The 18,902-nt window shown below is 45.0% G+C and overlaps 2 protein-coding genes across 2 annotated transcripts; both read right to left on the bottom strand.

Moving 5' to 3' along the window:
- Positions 1-26: 26 nt before the first annotated feature.
- On the bottom strand, positions 27-12,345 carry tert (telomerase reverse transcriptase). The gene is made up of 16 exons (XM_053641295.1): positions 11,956-12,345; positions 9,804-11,031; positions 9,255-9,441; positions 7,245-7,398; positions 7,002-7,154; positions 6,626-6,787; positions 6,437-6,526; positions 5,279-5,361; positions 4,917-5,033; positions 4,763-4,834; positions 3,983-4,168; positions 3,772-3,898; positions 3,620-3,681; positions 1,511-1,635; positions 833-955; positions 27-684 (listed from the first exon to the last, which is right to left on the bottom strand). Exons 1-16 carry the CDS (start codon positions 12,169-12,171, stop codon positions 581-583), a joined length of 3,189 nt encoding a protein of 1,062 aa, XP_053497270.1. The 5' UTR covers positions 12,172-12,345; the 3' UTR covers positions 27-580.
- A 1,389-nt stretch (positions 12,346-13,734) lies between these two features.
- nup42 (nucleoporin 42) lies at positions 13,735-18,894 on the bottom strand. The gene is made up of 7 exons (XM_053641298.1): positions 18,660-18,894; positions 16,134-16,371; positions 15,895-15,983; positions 15,714-15,790; positions 15,042-15,128; positions 14,559-14,889; positions 13,735-14,353 (listed from the first exon to the last, which is right to left on the bottom strand). The coding sequence occupies exons 1-7, from the start codon at positions 18,763-18,765 to the stop codon at positions 13,920-13,922; spliced, it is 1,362 nt and encodes a 453-aa protein (XP_053497273.1). The 5' UTR covers positions 18,766-18,894; the 3' UTR covers positions 13,735-13,919.
- Between the last annotated feature and the right edge of the window lie 8 nt (positions 18,895-18,902).

Raw genomic sequence — 18,902 nt, 5'->3', positions numbered from 1 at the left:
TATGGTTTAAAATAGACTTTACTTGTGGACTGGAGGATATTAAATCTAATCAGAATGAATCGCAGCAGATTCAGTGCTATCGTGACACGCCGAGTTGAAATGGTGTGGAAGGCTTTACACTACAGTTACATGCTGAACAGGAAATAAATTATCTTCTGAAAGCTTCTGCCGCTAGCCCCGCCCCCAGAATCACTGCCTCTACACATTTATACAAGCAGAAAACATCATAAAAACAAATTCCTCATTTATTTATCAAAATGCTCACCTGCGATGCGAGGTCACCTGAACGAAGGATGGTTTTACAATTCTATAAATATCCTCTAAATCCTAATTACAGTCCCTGCCGAAACTATTATAACGACAATTCATTTGTTTTTGCTGTAGATATTAGGGTCCAAACATATGAGTTCATCTGTGAAACATGGTGGAGGTAGTGTCATGGCTTGGGCTTGCATGGCTGCTTCTGGAACACTCTCACTAATCTTTATTGATGATGGAACTCATGATGGAAGCAGCAGAATCAAATCTACACACATATCCAGTTAATGGTTTAAATGTCATTACTCCGAGTGAGGCTGGGTTAGATACGGATGGAGGTGAAGTCAGGAGGAATTCTGGGAGTTGCTGCCTGGAAAACTCGCGCCAGTCTGACACCACGGAGCGCGCTCATTACACACCTCTTCCCTGTGGAGAAATCAGTGAACGTAACCTCCACACCCAGAAGCACTAATGAATTAGGAAACTAATCGAGAAATTGGTTGACTGAAGTGTGTTGAAGTGAGGAAATGAAAAGGCAAATATTGCAGAGGCGGGATTTCCAAAATCCACTCACGTTTGTGGATGTGAGGGAGGAGAGTGCGGTATGAAGAGCGATGGAGCGTTAGGACAACATCAAACGCTAAACAGCACAACAGCTCTACTGCTTCATACTGCAGTACATCGTCCACACACACTCCTACAGAGAGGGAGAGAGAGAGGGGGAGAGAGAGAGAGAGAGAGGGAGGGAGAGAGAGAGAGAGAGAGAGAGAGACGGAGAGAGAGGAGAGAGAGAGAGAGAGAGAGAGAGAGAGAGAGGGAGAGAGAGAGAGAGAGAGACGGAGAGAGAGGAGAGAGAGAGAGAGAGAGAGAGGGAGGGAGAGAGAGAGAGAGAGAGAGAGAGAGAGGGAGAGAGAGAGAGAGAGAGAGGGAGAGAGAGGAAGGGAGAGAGAGAGAGGGAGGGAGAGAGAGGAGAGAGAGAGAGAGAGGGAGGGAGAGAGAGAGACGGAGAGAGAGGGAGGGAGAGAGAGGAGAGAGAGAGAGAGAGAGGGAGGGAGAGAGAGAGAGAGAGAGATGAGCAGTGTGTTTGGTATTGCTGGTGAAATGTTTTACACAGTTTTCATTGACTCAGTTTTCTCATGACATCAGGGAGTGAGTGTTTACTTTATGTGGGCAATAAATGAATATCCATGTATCACTGTGTGTATATGTGTGTGTGTGTGTGTGTGTGTGTGTGTGTGTGTGTGTGTCTTACCTGAGTTGCTGTGTGTGATGCTCTTGTTGGTAATCTTCACCATTCTCCAGATCATCTTCAGGAAAAAACTCGGGTTGGTCCACACACCCTGACCTAACGGCAAACTCTTCACACACACATGAAACCTTACACACACACACACACACACACACACACACACACACACACACAGATATATGTATATGATAGATGTATAGTAGTGCCACATGGGGAAAGGATACAAAGAGAAGGGATGGATGGAGGTGGATGGAGAAGTGTGGAGAGGTCTGGTGATGGATGGGTGGAGAGGTGTGGAGATGGGTGGAGAAGTGTGGAGAGGTCTGGTGATGGATGGGTGGAGAGGTGTGGAGAGGTCTGGTGATGGATGGGTGGAGAGGTGTGGAGATGGATGGAGAAGTGTGGAGAGGTCTGGTGATGGATGGGTGGAGAGGTGTGGAGATGGGTGGAGAAGTGTGGAGAGGTCTGGTGATGGATGGGTGGAGAGGTGTGGAGAGGTCTGGTGATGGATGGGTGGAGAGGTGTGGAGATGGGTGGAGAAGTGTGGAGAGGTCTGGTGATGGATGGGTGGAGAGGTGTGGAGAGGTCTGGTGATGGATGGGTGGAGAGGTGTGGAGATGGGTGGAGAAGTGTGGAGAGGTCTGGTGATGGATGGGTGGAGAGGTGTGGAGATGGGTGGAGAAGTGTGGAGAGGTCTGGTGATGGATGGGTGGAGAGGTGTGGAGAGGTCTGGTGATGGATGGGTGGAGAGGTGTGGAGATGGGTGGAGAAGTGTGGAGAGGTCTGGTGATGGATGGGTGGAGAGGTGTGGAGATGGGTGGAGAAGTGTGGAGAGGTCTGGTGATGGATGGGTGGAGAGGTGTGGAGAGGTCTGGTGATGGATGGGTGGAGAGGTGTGGAGATGGGTGGAGAAGTGTGGAGAGGTCTGGTGATGGATGGGTGGAGAGGTGTGGAGAGGTCTGGTGATGGATGGGTGGAGAGGTGTGGAGAGGTCTGGTGATGGATGGGTGGAGAGGTGTGGAGATGGGTGGAGAAGTGTGGAGAGGTCTGGTGATGGATGGGTGGAGAGGTGTGGTGATGGATGGGTGGAGAGGTGTGGAGATGGGTGGAGAAGTGTGGAGAGGTCTGGTGATGGATGGGTGGAGAAGTGTGGAGAGGTCTGGTGATGGATGGGTGGAGAGGTGTGGAGAGGTCTGGTGATGGATGGGTGGAGAGGTGTGGAGAGGTCTGGTGATGGATGGGTGGAGAGGTGTGGAGATGGGTGGAGAAGTGTGGAGAGGTCTGGTGATGGATGGGTGGAGAGGTGTGGAGATGGGTGGAGAGGTGTGGAGAGGTCTGGTGATGGATGGGTGGAGAGGTGTGGAGATGGGTGGAGAAGTGTGGAGAGGTCTGGTGATGGATGGGTGGAGAGGTGTGGAGAGGTCTGGTGATGGATGGGTGGAGAGGTGTGGAGATGGGTGGAGAAGTGTGGAGAGGTCTGGTGATGGATGGGTGGAGAGGTGTGGAGAGGTCTGGTGATGGATGGGTGGAGAGGTGTGGAGAGGTCTGGTGATGGATGGGTGGAGAGGTGTGGAGATGGGTGGAGAAGTGTGGAGAGGTCTGGTGATGGATGGGTGGAGAGGTGTGGTGATGGATGGGTGGAGAGGTGTGGAGATGGGTGGGTGGAGAAGTGTGGAGAGGTCTGGTGATGGATGGGTGGAGAGGTGTGGAGAGGTCTGGTGATGGATGGGTGGAGAGGTGTGGAGAGGTCTGGTGATGGATGGGTGGAGAGGTGTGGAGAGGTCTGGTGATGGATGGGTGGAGAGGTCTGGTGATGGATGGGTGGAGAGGTGTGGTGATGGATGGGTGGAGAGGTGTGGAGAGGTTTGGTGATGGATGGGTGGAGAGGTGTGGAGAGGTCTGGTGATGGATGGGTGGAGAGGTGTGGAGATGGGTGGAGAAGTGTGGAGAGGTCTGGTGATGGATGGGTGGAGAGGTGTGGAGATGGGTGGAGAGGTGTGGAGAGGTCTGGTGATGGATGGGTGGAGAGGTGTGGAGATGGGTGGAGAAGTGTGGAGAGGTCTGGTGATGGATGGGTGGAGAGGTGTGGAGATGGGTGGAGAAGTGTGTTACCTCATGGCCTGCAGCAGGAGAAGCTTGTAGATGTTTTTGTACACCACTTCAACGGAGTTTAACTGTAGGAGAGTGAATAAGAAGGCTAATATTAAACATGATTAAATATTAATTTTATATTATGAAGAGATCAGTGTGTACCTCAGACTCACGTGAACGTCCAGAAGAATGCTGTCACATTTCAGCCTCAGGATCATCAGCAGCTTCTTCCTCATGAACGTGGCAGGTGAGTGGGCGGAGCCTAACGTCAGGCTGTAGCGCAGTGATTGGCCGGCGTACCTGAATGGGCGAGGGTAAACAGTTTAAAGTTGGGTTTAAAATGTAAATATTGGTGATGGAGAGATGGAGAGAAGGTGTTGGTACCCGGAGTAATCGTTGTAGACATGGAGGGAGCGAGTGTCGATCAGCAGCCCACACCATGGGAACATGCAGTGTGCTGGGAATTCTGTCATCTCCACACTCTCCAGCTCATCCCTCAGCGGGAAATTCACCGCCACCTTCTGAGGGTTAATCACACAGCCGTAATCAGGGACACCCGCCATTAACGTCCTGACAGACAGACAGACAGACAGACAGACAGTTAATCTCAAAGACATCACCCAGAACATCCGCCATTAAGACATACAGAGAGTCAGAAAGACAGACAGACATTGTATTTTATTGAGACAGAGACAGACAGACAGCTTGAGACAGAGATAGACAGACAGATAGTCAGACAGACAAAGAGATAGACAGACACAGATTTAGATAGACAGACAGACACAGAAATAGATAGACAGACAGACAGACACTGTATTTTACTGAGTGACAGATAGACAGACAGAAAGAAAGATAGACAGACAGAGAGGTAGACAGACAACTATAGACAGACAGACTGACAGATATAGATAGACAGACAGACATTGTATTTTATTGAGACAGAGACAGTCAGACAGAAAGACAGACACAGACAGAGAGATAGACACAGAGAAAGACAGACAGACAGATATAGACATACAGACAGACATAATATTTTATTGAGACAGACTGAGACAGAGAGTCAGACAGAAAGACAGACACAGAGAGATAGACACAGAGAAAGACAGACACAGATAGAGAGATAGACAGACAGACATTGTGTCAGATTGAGTAAGACAGTCGTACTTGAGGAAGTCCACTGCTTTACTCAGTCTTGGAGTGATCAGCAGGAAATCATCCACCAACCGCATCAGATACCTACACACACACACACACGTTATGTCACTGTCCATGGAATAACAACATAACTATTTCAGTGGTGTGAAGAGTTGACTCTCACCCTCCTTTCTCTGTGGCTTTCTTCAGCACACAGTTCTCCATGTGGCCATAACACAAATTACACAGCATGGTGGAGACAGCAGAACCCTGAGGAATACCACACACCTGCCGGAACACTCTACGACCACCAGACGGACGGACAGACACACACAGACACACACACAGATATTTCAGCATGGTCTATGAGACTTGATCTTGTTGACCAGCACTAGTTGCCTAGAATGAGTTCTTGGCTGTCCTGCAGTGCACTATGGGTAAGAGTAACACCGTGTAAGAACAAGACTTGAAGTATAATTTTGGGACAGAGCCCAGAATTTATAAGAAACATTCTATCAAAGAGAACAGTCCAAGATGTAAACATACTTCTTGTTGTACTGGATGATGCAGCTGCTCAGCATCTGCTTGAAGAACTGAAACACGTCTGCGCCCTTAACTTCCACTGAGAGCTGGAAGTGATGAAGACAAATGATAAGTTATTGGCCTTTTTTCCCTCTTTCGGCTGCTCCCGTTTTCGAGAGCGCCACAGTGGATCACCTGTCCACATGTTGATTGCGGCACAAGATTTTACTCCAGATGCCCTTCCTGGCACAACCCTCCCCATTTTCCGGGCTTGTGACTGAGAGTGCACTGACTCGTGGCCGGGAATCCAACTCGGGCCGTGCCGAGGAGAGTGCCACGTGCTAGCAACTAGTCCACCGGGGAACCAAGTTATTAGCCGTTTATGCTAATTAATTTCATTTTAAATGTCCATTGTCCTCCTCTCACAATTCTCATCATTTGATTGGAAACTTTCCCGAATTCCTTTGATCGATCCATCAAGCAGGCTCTGTGCTAGACCTCCAGACTGACACTGTTCTCTTCACCCGTTCCTTGGTTATTAGATTTTCCTTTACGTAGATGAAAATTAAAAACATGGAAGGAATTGCAACAAGATGGAGATCTTTTCATATCACTCTCTTTTGTCAAAAGTCAGAACTGCTTTAAAATCATTCTATGGAGGAAAACTGGCAGAATTCATGCAAGCTTTTTTAAATTTTTATCATTTCTTCAGTGACAGCAAGTTCCAGACCTTGCTTAAAAGGTCCAGTTACCGGTTCTCTGGACCACTCCCAAGCTCAAAAACAGCTTTCACACCAAACATAGCAAAGGTCAATGAAAACAGACACTACTCTAGACCACTGTCTGATGTCAACAGTTAACACCCATTACCGTTAAAACAAAAAATTGTAGTGTTGGATGATCCTCAATAATTCTCAACACAAGCTGCAAGCCATTTCTCTTCATCAAAGCCACCCAGGTGGTGGTTCTGCTCTTCATTGGCCCCCTCCTGGTTGGTCTATCAACAAGTGGGTCAATACAAAAGGTAGTAGCTCTACTTTACTTTGATACTCCTAAATTCAGCATTTAACTCCATGTCTTATAAAGTATATGATCTTCATATAGACAAACAACCATTTATGTAAATCACTCAAGAACAACAAGTGGGATAAAATGTGAATGTGGTTCTGCTTGGTCACATACCATCTCCACTAGAATGGCATTGTGGAGCTTTCCATTGTTCTGCTCCTCCATTACAAAACCCTTCATGTTCAATGATTCAACCGCTTCAGCCTTTATCAGAAAGATATTACACAGGGGTCATATACCAGTCAGCACAACAGTACGACAGTGGGATGACTGTGGAATGGAATGGCATGATTGTGTGTGTACCCTGGTGCAGAAGTGTTTCCTGATCTCCTGTTCAGAGTCGGTACACACTTTAGCATAATGTCTCAGAGAGAAGCAGTTCTCCTCCAATGGCTTGAGAACATCTTGCACCACATCTAAGAGCTTACAGTGGGGAAGACTATCATATGCCCCACTGATGTCCACCTGCAAAAACAGAGAGAGAGAGAGAGAGAGAGAGAGAGACAGAGAGAGAAATCACTAATGAGAATGCTAAAAATGTAAACATGCAGGAGAAAATAAGAAAATATTAAGCTTGTTATACAGTATGTTAGGTCACTTGCTAATGCTGGATAGGTAGATTGCAAGTGAGACTGAGCTAGCTCTCCAAGTCTGTGTTTGCATGCAAGGGGTCTTGTACCTTAACAAAGTACCACGGCGTGTGTGAGTGAGTGATGGATCTCAGCACTCTGTGAATGTCCTGTCGTCCCCAGACAGTCGAGCCTAACAGAGTTGGCCGCTCTCGCACGCACACACTCAATATTTTCTGAAGATCACGTGCTGAACTCTGGAACTGCACAAACATACTGATCAACTGCAGTAGGTATCATACAAAACCACACACACACACACACACACACACACACACATTAGCATTACATACCTGCATAGCTGCTCCCGTACCGATTAAGCGTGTGATTGGTCGCATACCATTGGTTTTTGGGATAAATCTAATGCGGGAGGTTACAGTGTTCTTGGGTAGTGATGCCACCTCTGCAGGACTCAATTCTTCCCATTGGCCTTTAGAGAGATGCTCCCTAAAAATTAACCACAAAACACAAAAATACCTCAGCCTCATTATGCAACCTGCTGTAGAACACTTTCATTATACACAACATCTGAACTAGGTATATGCTGATAACTGTTTGCAGAAATATCATGATATTTATCATCCATAATACTCTTAACATGGGTACTTCAGAATTCTCTCACACCCACATCTTCTGTTTAACAGCAGGCTACCTAGGTATGAATATGAAAAAATAAAACTACTGAATGCAATGTTCCAAAACACCAGGTCCTGTATTTAGGACTTACTGCCAGTCCAGGTCTGCACAGAAGCAAAGGTCAACTGCTATAGTTAACTATATCAAGTGATATAGTTCAAGCAATGCTAAAGTCATTACCTGAAGGCTCAAACTTAAAAGGTCTGTAGTTGGGGGTTAAAACCTGCAGGCCAGGTCCTGTGGTTGGGGGTTGTTGCCTAAATGCCCCATTCCTGTAGTCTATTATTATCTGAAGATAAAGACCAGTAGTTAGGGGCTATTACCTATATGTCCGTTGCTGTAGCTCTGTAGTTATGGGTTGTTACCTGACGGTCAAGTTCTGTTGATAGGAGTCATTACCCGATGGTCAGATCCTCTAGTTAGGGGCCCTTACCCGATGGTCAGATCCTGTAGCTAGGGGCCCTTACCCCATGGTCAGATCCTGTAGCTAGGGGCCGTTACCCGATGGTCAGATCCTGGAGCTAGGGGCCCTTACCCCATGGTCAGATCCTGTAGCTAGGGGCCGTTACCCGATGGTCAGATCCAGCAGTTAGGGGCCACTACCCGATGGTCGGATCCTGTAGTTAGGGGCCCTTACCCGATGGTCAGATCCTGTAGCTAGGGGCCATTACCCAATCTTTAGATCCTGTAGTTAGGGGCCATTACCCGTTGGTCAGATCCTATAGTTAGGGGCCATTACCCAATCTTTAGATCCTGTAGTTAGGGGCCATTACCCAATCTTTAGATCCTGTAGTTAGGGGCCATTACCCGTTGGTCAGATCCTATAGTTAGGGGCCATTACCCAATCTTTAGATCCTGTAGTTAGGGGCCATTACCCGATGGTCAGATCCTATAGTTAGGGGCCATTACCCAATCTTTAGATCCTGTAGTTAGGGGCCATTACCCGATGGTCAGATCTTATAGTTAGGGGCCATTACCCGGTGGTCAGATCCTGGAGTTAGGGGTCATTACCTGATGGTCAGATCCTATAGTTAGGGGTCACTAACATATGGTCAGATCCAGTAGTTATGGGTCACTATCCAATGGTCAGATCCTATAGTTAGGGGCCATTACCCGATGGTCAGATCCTGTAGTTAGGGGCCATTACCCGATGGTCAGATCCAGTAGTTAGGGGCCGTTACCCGATGGTCAGATCCTGTAGTTAGGGGCCATTACCCGATGGTCAGATCCTGTAGTTAGGGATCATTTCTTGAACATCAAGTCCTGTAGTTAGTAAGGATGTCATAAGACATTGATATATCAATTACTGACTGGCATGTTCTTTTCTTGATGGGCCTTTGAGACATCAGTGGTTTAAAAGAACATTTAAATGGTTCCTTTGTGTTTGCTTTGGGACACCACACCAGAGAGATAAAACTGATCCTGTAGATATAACTGCTCTCCATCACTCCTCTGACACGTAATACGGATCCATCTAGTGGGTCTTCCTGATATCACAGGCTGTGTGGTTTTAATAGTATACATGTAGGCCTACACTATAGATTTACAGATCACCGCAGCAGCCAGTATTTATATTTGAAAATTACAGATAATCATCAGGAATATTTCCCTATTATTGGTACCTGAAAAAGGCATCAATCCCAAGCCTAAAAGTTAGGAATCTGTACCTGAAGGCCTGGTCCTGTAGTCTGGTCCAGATGTGTCGTCTATAGAATCTCAGCGCATGTTTTTGGCCGACGCTCTCTGTGACGTAAAATAAAGATTTGACAAGGCCTATCACAAAGTCCTTAAGCATCCAGAGCAAAAACTGTCCAAAAATCCACTCTCTGTAGCGATGCTCACTTGGGCAGTGACCTGTGGAAGAAATGAGAGAGACAGAAGACCTGATCGGTTGTCTGATAGAGCAACATATTCAACACGCACTCCATTGCTAGCCTACTGGCTCAAGTACCACTGACTTCAATAGATCCTCATTTTGGTCAAATTTGAAGTACAAATAACTCTCTATATCAAAGAAATGTTCCATAATATGCTAACAGTTAATATTTAATTAAGATTAAAATACTGACCAATAAGAATAGATGATAAACATTCTAAAAATGATGCAGTTATCATGATATGAAGAGGAATCTTAATATGAAGAAATCTTATCGCTGCCTACTCTGATATACTCTCTTGGGACACGTTTCAAACTAGAACACAGCCATATCACTCACCTTTTTTACGCCCCAGCCAATGGCAATCACTCACTTTGATCTTCCACATCACCTGAGCCAATGAGAGTTTTTCAAACTTCCCCAGTCGCAGGAAGTGCTTTACTCTGGACAGGAACTGCAGCATGTTGTGCTGGGAACCCCAGAGTTCACCTGGAATAACAAAGCGCACACACTCCCTCACGAACAGATACACTCTGTAGGACGAGCAATGAGAAGGCAAAAGAGATGCCATGTCCCCTTCGCCCTCGCTCGTTGCACACTTTTGAGACAGGAAGTGAATGTAGTTGCACTTCCTGTGACGCCGCAAGAGCAAATTGAAGATTGGCACCATGGCAAAAAAACGCTTAGGTAGTTTTCGGTTTTGTGAATTTGACCCTGACAGTTGGGCCTTGTCCTTGAGACAAAACACCATCCTAACAACATCTGCCCCTTGGATATTTCTGGCTCTGCCCATGTGTCCCTGCAACTTCCTGTTCAGCAGGAAGCCCTTCATGCCACGGCCGCCATAGAGCATGCTCAGTACACTGATGAAACAGTGAGATGGGCGGGGTGGGGGTTGGTCACTCGGTTTCCAACTAGACAGGCCATGTTTGGGGGCGGGGCTGATGTGAGGTAACTCTGATTGGACTGGACAAATATTCTCAATGATACAAGACTTTCCCACAATCTCAATACATCTTTGCTTTGCAGGAAGTTCCTCATGACTTTCCCTGATGTCCTCCACATCTTCTTTTCCTTCTTCCCTCTTTCTCTTTTTAGCATTTACTGTGTTTTTTGCATTTTTAGAATTCATCTGTCTTCTCCTTCTGTTTTTTGCCTCTTTCCTCGCCCCATTCTGTTTTTTAATGTCAATCCTTCGGTTCCTGTTCAACATGCCAGCTTTGTTACTTGAGTTGAGGAAGAACCCAGACCAGGTATGTACAGGCACTAAATCATACACAGGAACGCCGCAGATCTGCACCAGGCAGGTAGGGGGTGCTGTAGTAAACATGGCACAGTGAGTTAGCAGATACTGGGTGAGGTCGGAGCCGAGCCGTTGGTTGATTTTTGCCCAGGCTTCATTGCCGCAGATGAATGCAGCGCTTTGTGAAATGGATCCGTGGAACTTGAAAGGGTCCGAGTCAGCTCCACCTGAGCTGGAGCGGTAACCGAACCTCAGAACGTTTCTCTTCTTCTTCATCTTCATGCGGTTCAGAACAAATGCTAGCACCTCAGGCAGGGTGCCCAGCTGTGGGCAAAAGGGGGGTTTCTTTAGATTTGTTATATTTAGACAATATTTAGACAAATCAGTACCAGTGAAGAAGAAATCATACAGGCTTATTTTCATTCAAGTAAGTCTTCTAACTGCGATCTAATAATTAATATTATAATTCAATAACATTTAAAACGCAGCTCAAAGTGATTTAAAAAGTGAAAACAAAACAGAATTAGTGAAGCAAAAATACGATAAATAAGATCAAATAAAAAAATTAACAAAATAGGAAATTAATGAAAAATACACTAAATAAGTGTAGGTACAGAAAAAAGAAAATAATAATAAATGTAAAATACGAATAAATAAATGTAGAAGAGTTTCCCTTTGCTTTCACAGCAGATGTAGGATGTCCTGTTTCTCTGGAAATTTGTGTACTATGATTAATTTTTAGTACAGCTGTGTACATGATCACTGATGTCAGTTTTAAAAAAAAAGTATAATTAATAGAAATATAATGTTTCATAGAGCTCTACATGGCCAGGAAGCAGTCAGAGTAAAACTACATATACTTAATTTATTGTATTTATTAGGTATAATATGTGATTTACAAGTTGTAAAGCACTGCCATTCTGAAATCGGTTGGGGCTGAATTTATTAAATTTACCATTATTTATTATTATTATTATTATTATTATTATTATTATTATTATTATTGTTATTGTTAAGTTGTTTTTGGCTAAATGACTGTTCTAAAAAAAAGTCAGTCTGTGTACTACAGCGAAATTAATGACTTTTTTCTAATAATAAATGCTCAAAAGGTTTGGAAATTAGTGGAACAGTATAAAAACCACGTGACAGCCCATATTAAAAAAAGAAAAGGGGGCGTTAACTTCCGGTATCCGTGTAACCAACGCCTCTCTAATTTCATGCAGAGCCATGATGTATGTTCGTGTGTACCTGTGCCGAGCTGGGAGTGTGTGTTAGAGGAGACTCTGTACACACTATCAGCCCCCTGATGAGCGCTTTAAAGCGTTCTGAGTCACACTCCTCCATCAGAACCGGCTTCCGGCCATCACTGAACTCCACACCATCACTGAACTCTTCTAACGTCTGCACGCGCCCATACAACCCTCTCAGAATCTCCAGCACCCGAGTCAAACAGTAATCCGACATGTTATTTCATTCTGTTCTTCCGCAAACACACAAAAGTAATGGAATGTAACGTTCCCCTGCAGAAGTGTCCATGTTTCCCTACAAAGCCCTGACGGCGGACATTTCTTTCTCCTTCTGTCCTTCCCGCGGAGCAACATCTCAACCAATCAGGTAGAAGCTTTCCCCCCCTCGTAGGTGTGACGGAGCGCTGTGATTGGCGGAGCGTTTCAGAACTCTTAAAGGACCAGCGCTCTAATTTCCCTGAGACAAATGTCATCTTAAATCTGTTCTGAAATTAAAACTCTGAGTTTTTTGTACCTTTCCCTCAATGACACCAGTAGGATTACAACGTTTTTAGAGATATTCTTGTTTTAATTTTATAGTTCAAAATGGTTAAAATATTTTGATAACTCATCCTGTACTAGTTTTGTGTTTGCCCAATTAAATGCACAATAGAGGATATGGTGTGGCTGGGGGCGTGTCTTACTGTACAGTAGCTACTCACTAGCTTCTGGGCGTTTTTGGCTATTACCTTTTCCAGCTGATGGTAAATGGTTGGCATGAATCCATTTGGAAGAGAGTGGAGTTGGTGGTTTTACGAGTAGTGTTTAAACAACTCGGGGCTGTTCAATACCCGAATCTCAGATTGATTACTGACATATCCATCAGTAAGTGTCAGTAATATCACTTTATCTGCCAAACACACGCCCCGTCTCATCATCTTGGATATCGTCCTTAAAGTGGAAGGTCGTGGATGAAGGTGGCGGTGAGAAATCCTCCACAGCTGAAAAGAAAAACATATTTAGCTAGTTTGCGAAGCTGCTGTCAGGTTTGTTGAGACTGGGCGGGGTTGTGATGTGATGTGATGAAACAAAGCATGCGAGTACACAGGGTTCAGTTCCACCAATGTGAGGATTTCAACAAAAGTAAACAATTCCTTCCTGTTTAATTAAAGTGGACCTAAACCAACAATTTCCTAATGAGATGATTGAAAGTAAATGGTAAATGGCGCACTTATATAGCGCTTTTATCCAAAGCGCTTTACACTGTGTCTCATTCACCCATTCACACACACACACACACACCAATGGTAGCAGAGCTGCCATGCAAGGCACTAACTTGCCATCGGGAGCAACTTGGGGTTCAGTGTCTTGCCCAAGGACACTGCGGCATGTGGAGTCATGTGGGCCGGGAATCGAACCTCCAACCCTACGATTAGTCGACAACCCGCTCTACCACCTGAGACACAGCCGAAATAATAAATAAATACGCACTTGCTATGCACTGTTTTTGATTTCAAAATACCAACTCCTGCCATGATGTACAACTGGTTCCATGCCAGTAAACATCTTACCAGTCGAATTTGGGTGAGGCTGCTACCTAAAGAAGGTAACACTAGCAAAGCTGCTGATTGGTCAGCTGCTATAAGGCCCACATGACATCAGCTGGAAACATTTCAGGGAATTCACATTTCCCTGTCAGTGTGGTTCAGGGGGAAAGGCGGAGCAGAAGAAAACAGAGGAGAAGAGGGAGAAAGATAAGAAAGAGAAAACATAGAAGTTCACTCCGTTCACATACACATTTTTGTTTCATATATTTATTGTAAAACTGCTCTAAAAGTCCACAATTCCTCTAGTCCATAATTCCTCCAAGTTTGCAGTGAGATTGGGATTCTACGTTTCTCCAGTCTACACATTAGACAAATTTAGAGTTTACAGGAAGGAACAGATTTATTATCAATAAAACAAATATCATTTCAGGGTCAGAGGTCAGACAGTGAGCAGCTCAGCAGGCGGTGGTTTGAGAGGAATCTGTCCCAGTGTGAATCGTTTAGCAGTGAACTCTCTGAGCTCATCTGGTGTGAGCTCACTCTGAGGAGTGTACAAGTTGTCTCCTCCACTCTTCCGGTCTTCTGCGATCCCAGTCACACTCGCTCCACCACCAAACCCACCAACACCCCCGCCGCCAGGAGCAGTGTACGAACTGCCGAAACCTCCCGAAGATCCAGAGGAGAAGCTGAACCCCGAGGCAGAACTTTTACTCGCCATCGCTCCTGCAGGATCAGCGAAGGAGAAGGTGGAAGCAGAGGGGGCCGATGAACCGAACCCAAATGAAACTGGCTGGGTCCCGGATGATCCGAACCCGGGATTGGATGCAGAGAAGCTAAACTCAGCAGCACTACTCTGAACACTCGAGCCAAATCCTAGGAAAGAGGAAATACAAGAAAAGTATCTTTCATTACGTTAATTCATTCAGATCTAAAAATTACCCACAATGCTCTGCAACAACGGGTCAATTATATAAACCTTTGACTTCCTGCAGTCACTTTCCATGCTAAAAAATCTACAGAGAGAACTGCGATCTGATTGGGTACATTGGCATTAGGGTTTACAGTTCACACAGCCTACCTCCTCCTCGAATCCCAGTTGACGAAGCTCCGAACCCAGACGCCGACGAAGCTCCGAACCCAGACGCCGACGAAGCTCCGAACCCAGACGCCGACGAAGCTCCGAACCCAGACGCCGACGAAGCTCCGAACCCAGACGCCGACGAAGCGCCGAACCCAGACGCCGACGAAGCGCCGAACCCAGACGCCGACGAAGCTCCGAACCCAGACGCCGACGAAGCTCCGAACCCAGACGCCGACGAAGCTCCGAACCCTGTTGTTGATGATGATGAAGAACTGAAAATCCCTCCACTTGAGGATGTCTGTGCCCTCGGATTGGTCAACTCTGCTATCTGTGGAAACCAAAACATGTCCACAGACACATTTTAAAACCTGTGTTTTCTTGACAATTTAAAGGAGGAGCAACAATATGAAATCTCAGAAAGGGGGAACAGGCTGGGATAGTGTGCATCAATGTGTGAATGTGTGATGTTTAATTTCTCACCATGGCAGAACGTGTGTTAGCGCTCATGGCTCTCAATTCCTGAACTCTGGATCTCCACTGATTGGCGAACTGCTGGACTGAATTAACCTAAATTAATCACAACATATAAAACACATTAAAAACAAATCAGACACAGATAACTCATTAAAGACCAGCAACCAAGTCCATCAAACAAACATGCCAGTCACTAAACCCATCAAATATACATCACACACATATCAATCCCTCTTTAACGACAGGGCAAACGTCAATCCCTCTTTAACGACAGGGCAAACGTCAATCCCTCTTTAACGACAGGGCAAACGTCAATCCCTCTTTAACGACAGGGCAAACGTCAATCCCTCTTTAACGACAGGGCAAACGCAGACTAAAGCTACATTAAAACCCCTATTGGGATTGATTAGTTTATCAGGGTTTACGGAACAGGCATATGGCTGAATGCCTCTTCTAAAGCACCCATTTTTTGTTTCTCTGGAGGGGGAGGGGCACAGATACGCACGCTACGAGGCTAAATACAGCGAGTCAGACATCTTTTTATCCAATGTGAGGAGATATCGGTATAGAAAGTCATGGACAGGTGTAAACTCAGAGCTCCGAGTTTGGTGGAAAAACAGCAGGTGGTTGAGCCTGTCAATTTCTCAGAGGAGGACGGAGAAAAAGGTTAGGACTTACGTAGGACTGTACATCTCCAGTAGCTCTGCTGGTATAGTACTCCATCCTCAGTTCCTCTGGAGATAGCTCCATAAACCCTACACAAACACACACACACACACACACACACACACACACACAGAGTACAATTACACCCCCACACTCAATACCTGATGGTTTATTCCACTGATCCGTGACCCACCTGTGATTGAGGCATTCGAGACAGAGTAGCAGGAGAAGAGCCACTGTCCTGAGCTCTGCCACGCCTCCATGTCATTCTGAATCATCTCTCTGTCAATCAAACAGGAAGTCATTTACAGCCACCGTACATTCACACCGCTGTCATGCCTTTTTTCAGCCAATAGAACTTCTTTTACAAAGTTAGATGGATATTTAGATGTGGAGTGACTTTGTGCTGATCTTCCATGTGCCATAACTCACAGCTGTTTATCAGTGTCGTCTCCTCCACCTCCACCGGTTCTCCCGTATCCGCTCTGCGTGTTGTTCAAGGCGGAGAACCGGTTCTGTGTGTTAAAACTGAAGTTAGAACTCCGGTCGTCTCTCCCTGTTCCGCTGTTCCCTCGGCCCCAATCCCCTCCGCCACGGGAGAAAGATGAGGGCTGGACCACGCCTCCCCCTGAGCGCTGAGATGGGTTCACCCACACCCGGTTCACTGAGCCTGCAAAACAGAAATGTATCATTAACTGTCAGTCACAATACTGATTAGAATACATTACAAACAGATAACCATCGAGCTGTTCAATTTTTCACTCCTTCATGTTCCTTACTCCAGCAGTTCTAATCTCTCAAACAGCCCTGGTCCCGATTCCAATCTTACCACCGCTACTGCTGTAAACACACCACAGCGCTGCCGCTTAACTTTATCATACACTAACAGTAGGGATGCACCGAATGTTCGGCAACCGAAATTATTCGGCCAAAAATAGCAAAAGAAGCATTTTCGGTGTTCGGCCGCATAAGTGGAAAGGCCGAATAAATTTGACCGAACAATGACGTGTTTGATGACGCAACCAAATAGCCTAGCAACCAGAGTGAGACGCGCGAATGTCACGACCTTGATGAGGGGGCGCGCGCATGCATGGGCTACGTGCACGAGCTACATGCTCTTCAGATGTTTACTGTGGAAACGTGCGTTTGTTTTGTTTCTGTTCCGGAGTATTCTGTCACGTCGTGAGACGTAAGGGAGTAGAGTACGGAAGCAGGTAAAGACGTATTTATTTAAGGGCAGGCAGACAAATCCAAATCGTAATCCAAAAAACGTAGTCAAGACAGGCAGTGGGTCGGGCGATCGGCGAACAGGCGTAAACGGGAATCAGAGTCGCGTCACAGAAAACAGGGTCACAACACAAAACAAGAAACATGAACTAGTACCATGGACTGGGAGCGGAGACACCAGCGGGACTAAATGAACTGATCTATAGTTTAAACTAACTAAATCCATCAAGGAACAGAACATTAACAACGTATCTAACTCTACTACATCTACTATAATACTCGGCGAGGTGTACAGGGGCGCGAGCGGTATATATCCCCAATATAATCAGACCTATAGAACCCAATAGAACCATTTCCTGCACTCTTGTCAATGCACTTTTTAGTTGTAGGCTGCAGAGTGTTCCATTCTTTCAGCAGTCAGTTACAGGCCGAACATCGGCTATTCAAGGGGCTCAAAGATGACCACATCAAAATATTTTTATTTTACTCATTTATTTATTTAAAGTTATATTGTGCCTTGTTGGTAGCCTGTGCCTGCTGGAATGAAAAAAATGTTCAGAGTTAAATATTTTGAAATTGTAGTTTTTGTAATTGATTTTTTCTTTGAAAAGCAAGACAAAATAGTAAAAAGCACATTTTGACTATTTAATTTATGCAATGGTGAAAAAAATGGCAAAATAAATGGAAAAAACGCAAAAAAACGTGTTCGGTATTCAGCCAAGTTTTTCATTATATTCAGTTTCGGCCAAGAATTTTCATTTCGATGCATCCCTAACTAACATCTAACAAATACACACCACCACAACATGGCCGACTGCCGCCACGCCCTCTCTCAGCTCATACAGACACGGTGATTAATACTGACTGAGTACAGGATTTTACTTAAACGTCTTTGTATCTTTTTTACTTGGTTTTAAATGTTGTTGTGTTTTTAAACAGCTGAGTAATACGTCATACTGCAATACTTTCAGACTAGGTTTTCATAACGTGAACGTTTCATACCACAACACTGCTACATTCACAAGTGTTCACGACAGACAGCTCAAAACTAATTACAGTATTTTTGTAATAAAGTTCAGCAATATTTTACTCTGAGTGTTTTAAAAATAGATATTGAATGAAAACTATGGGTTGATTAATCGGTTATCAGCAGGTACTGACAAACTTCAGAATCGTATCGGTAATGTCCACTATCGGTCCCCCTCTACTTATAATATACACATCAATTATCTTTAAAACTTTATGAACCAAATAAACTCAGTTTCTAGATGAGCTGCATTTATGAACTCTCACACGTTCACTCCTGTCCCGTATTAGAAACATTTTACTCAGAATTTCACAAAATGCTGATTACTGTTGGATTTTATAAGATTTTTAAAATATAACTGTTAATCATTTTTAATCAAACAAAAAAAAACAACTATATATCGTTAATGTGTATTGCTCTCATCGCTATTATTTACTGCACTGTTATTTGCCTGTTTTACTGGTTAATTTTTGACAATTAAAAAAAAAAAAAAAAAACGTCCAACAGCCACAGAAGCTGCACCTCACCTGTCCGGCCACCAGGTGTCAGTAATGAGCACTGTGCGGAAACGCTGCGACTAATGAAGTCTTTTCCCAAACATTAGGAATTAGAGCTTCACTGCGCCATCACAAGCAGTAATAAATGAAGATGTTTATTACTTTTAAGCAAAAGTTATTTAAACTAGCTGAGCATGACTCACTGACCTCCCCCGCCGCGGTTAGTCTGGGCTCTTCCTCCTCTCGGGTGTTCATTCCAGCATTTATCTCCGTAACGACATCTTCCCTCCAGAAAGTAATTACACACCGGCATCTTCACTGAAAAACACGATAAAATCTAATAAAACGGACTGGAACAACAAAAAAATAGCGCTAACAACAACAAACAGGGTTCTTCTTCTTCTTCTTTTTCTTCTGCTGCTTCTTCTTCTTTGGTTTTTATGACTTTTG

Source organism: Ictalurus furcatus, chromosome 14 (genome assembly GCF_023375685.1).
Source record: "Ictalurus furcatus strain D&B chromosome 14, Billie_1.0, whole genome shotgun sequence".
Taxonomy (NCBI): domain Eukaryota; kingdom Metazoa; phylum Chordata; class Actinopteri; order Siluriformes; family Ictaluridae; genus Ictalurus; species Ictalurus furcatus.
This window is presented reverse-complemented; position numbering and strand designations above follow the sequence as displayed.

What these genes read in the sequence shown, in the direction of transcription:
- tert (XM_053641295.1), bottom strand. Translation starts at nt 12,171, where the DNA reads ATGTCGGATTACTGTTTGACTCGGGTGCTGGAGATTCTGAGAGGGTTG. An exon ending in ACACTCCCAGCTCGGCACAG is followed by an intron (nt 11,032 to 11,955) that starts GTACACACGAAC and finishes TTTTGCCCACAG; the next exon opens with CTGGGCACCCTGCCTGAGGT. An exon ending in ATGCCATTCTAGTGGAGATG is followed by an intron (nt 5,362 to 6,436) that starts GTATGTGACCAA and finishes CATCACTTCCAG; the next exon opens with CTCTCAGTGGAAGTTAAGGG.
- nup42 (XM_053641298.1), bottom strand. Translation starts at nt 18,765, where the DNA reads ATGCCGGTGTGTAATTACTTTCTGGAGGGAAGATGTCGTTACGGAGAT. An exon ending in GACTAACCGCGGCGGGGGAG is followed by an intron (nt 16,372 to 18,659) that starts GTCAGTGAGTCA and finishes TCTGTTTTGCAG; the next exon opens with GCTCAGTGAACCGGGTGTGG. An exon ending in CTAACACACGTTCTGCCATG is followed by an intron (nt 14,890 to 15,041) that starts GTGAGAAATTAA and finishes TGGTTTCCACAG; the next exon opens with ATAGCAGAGTTGACCAATCC.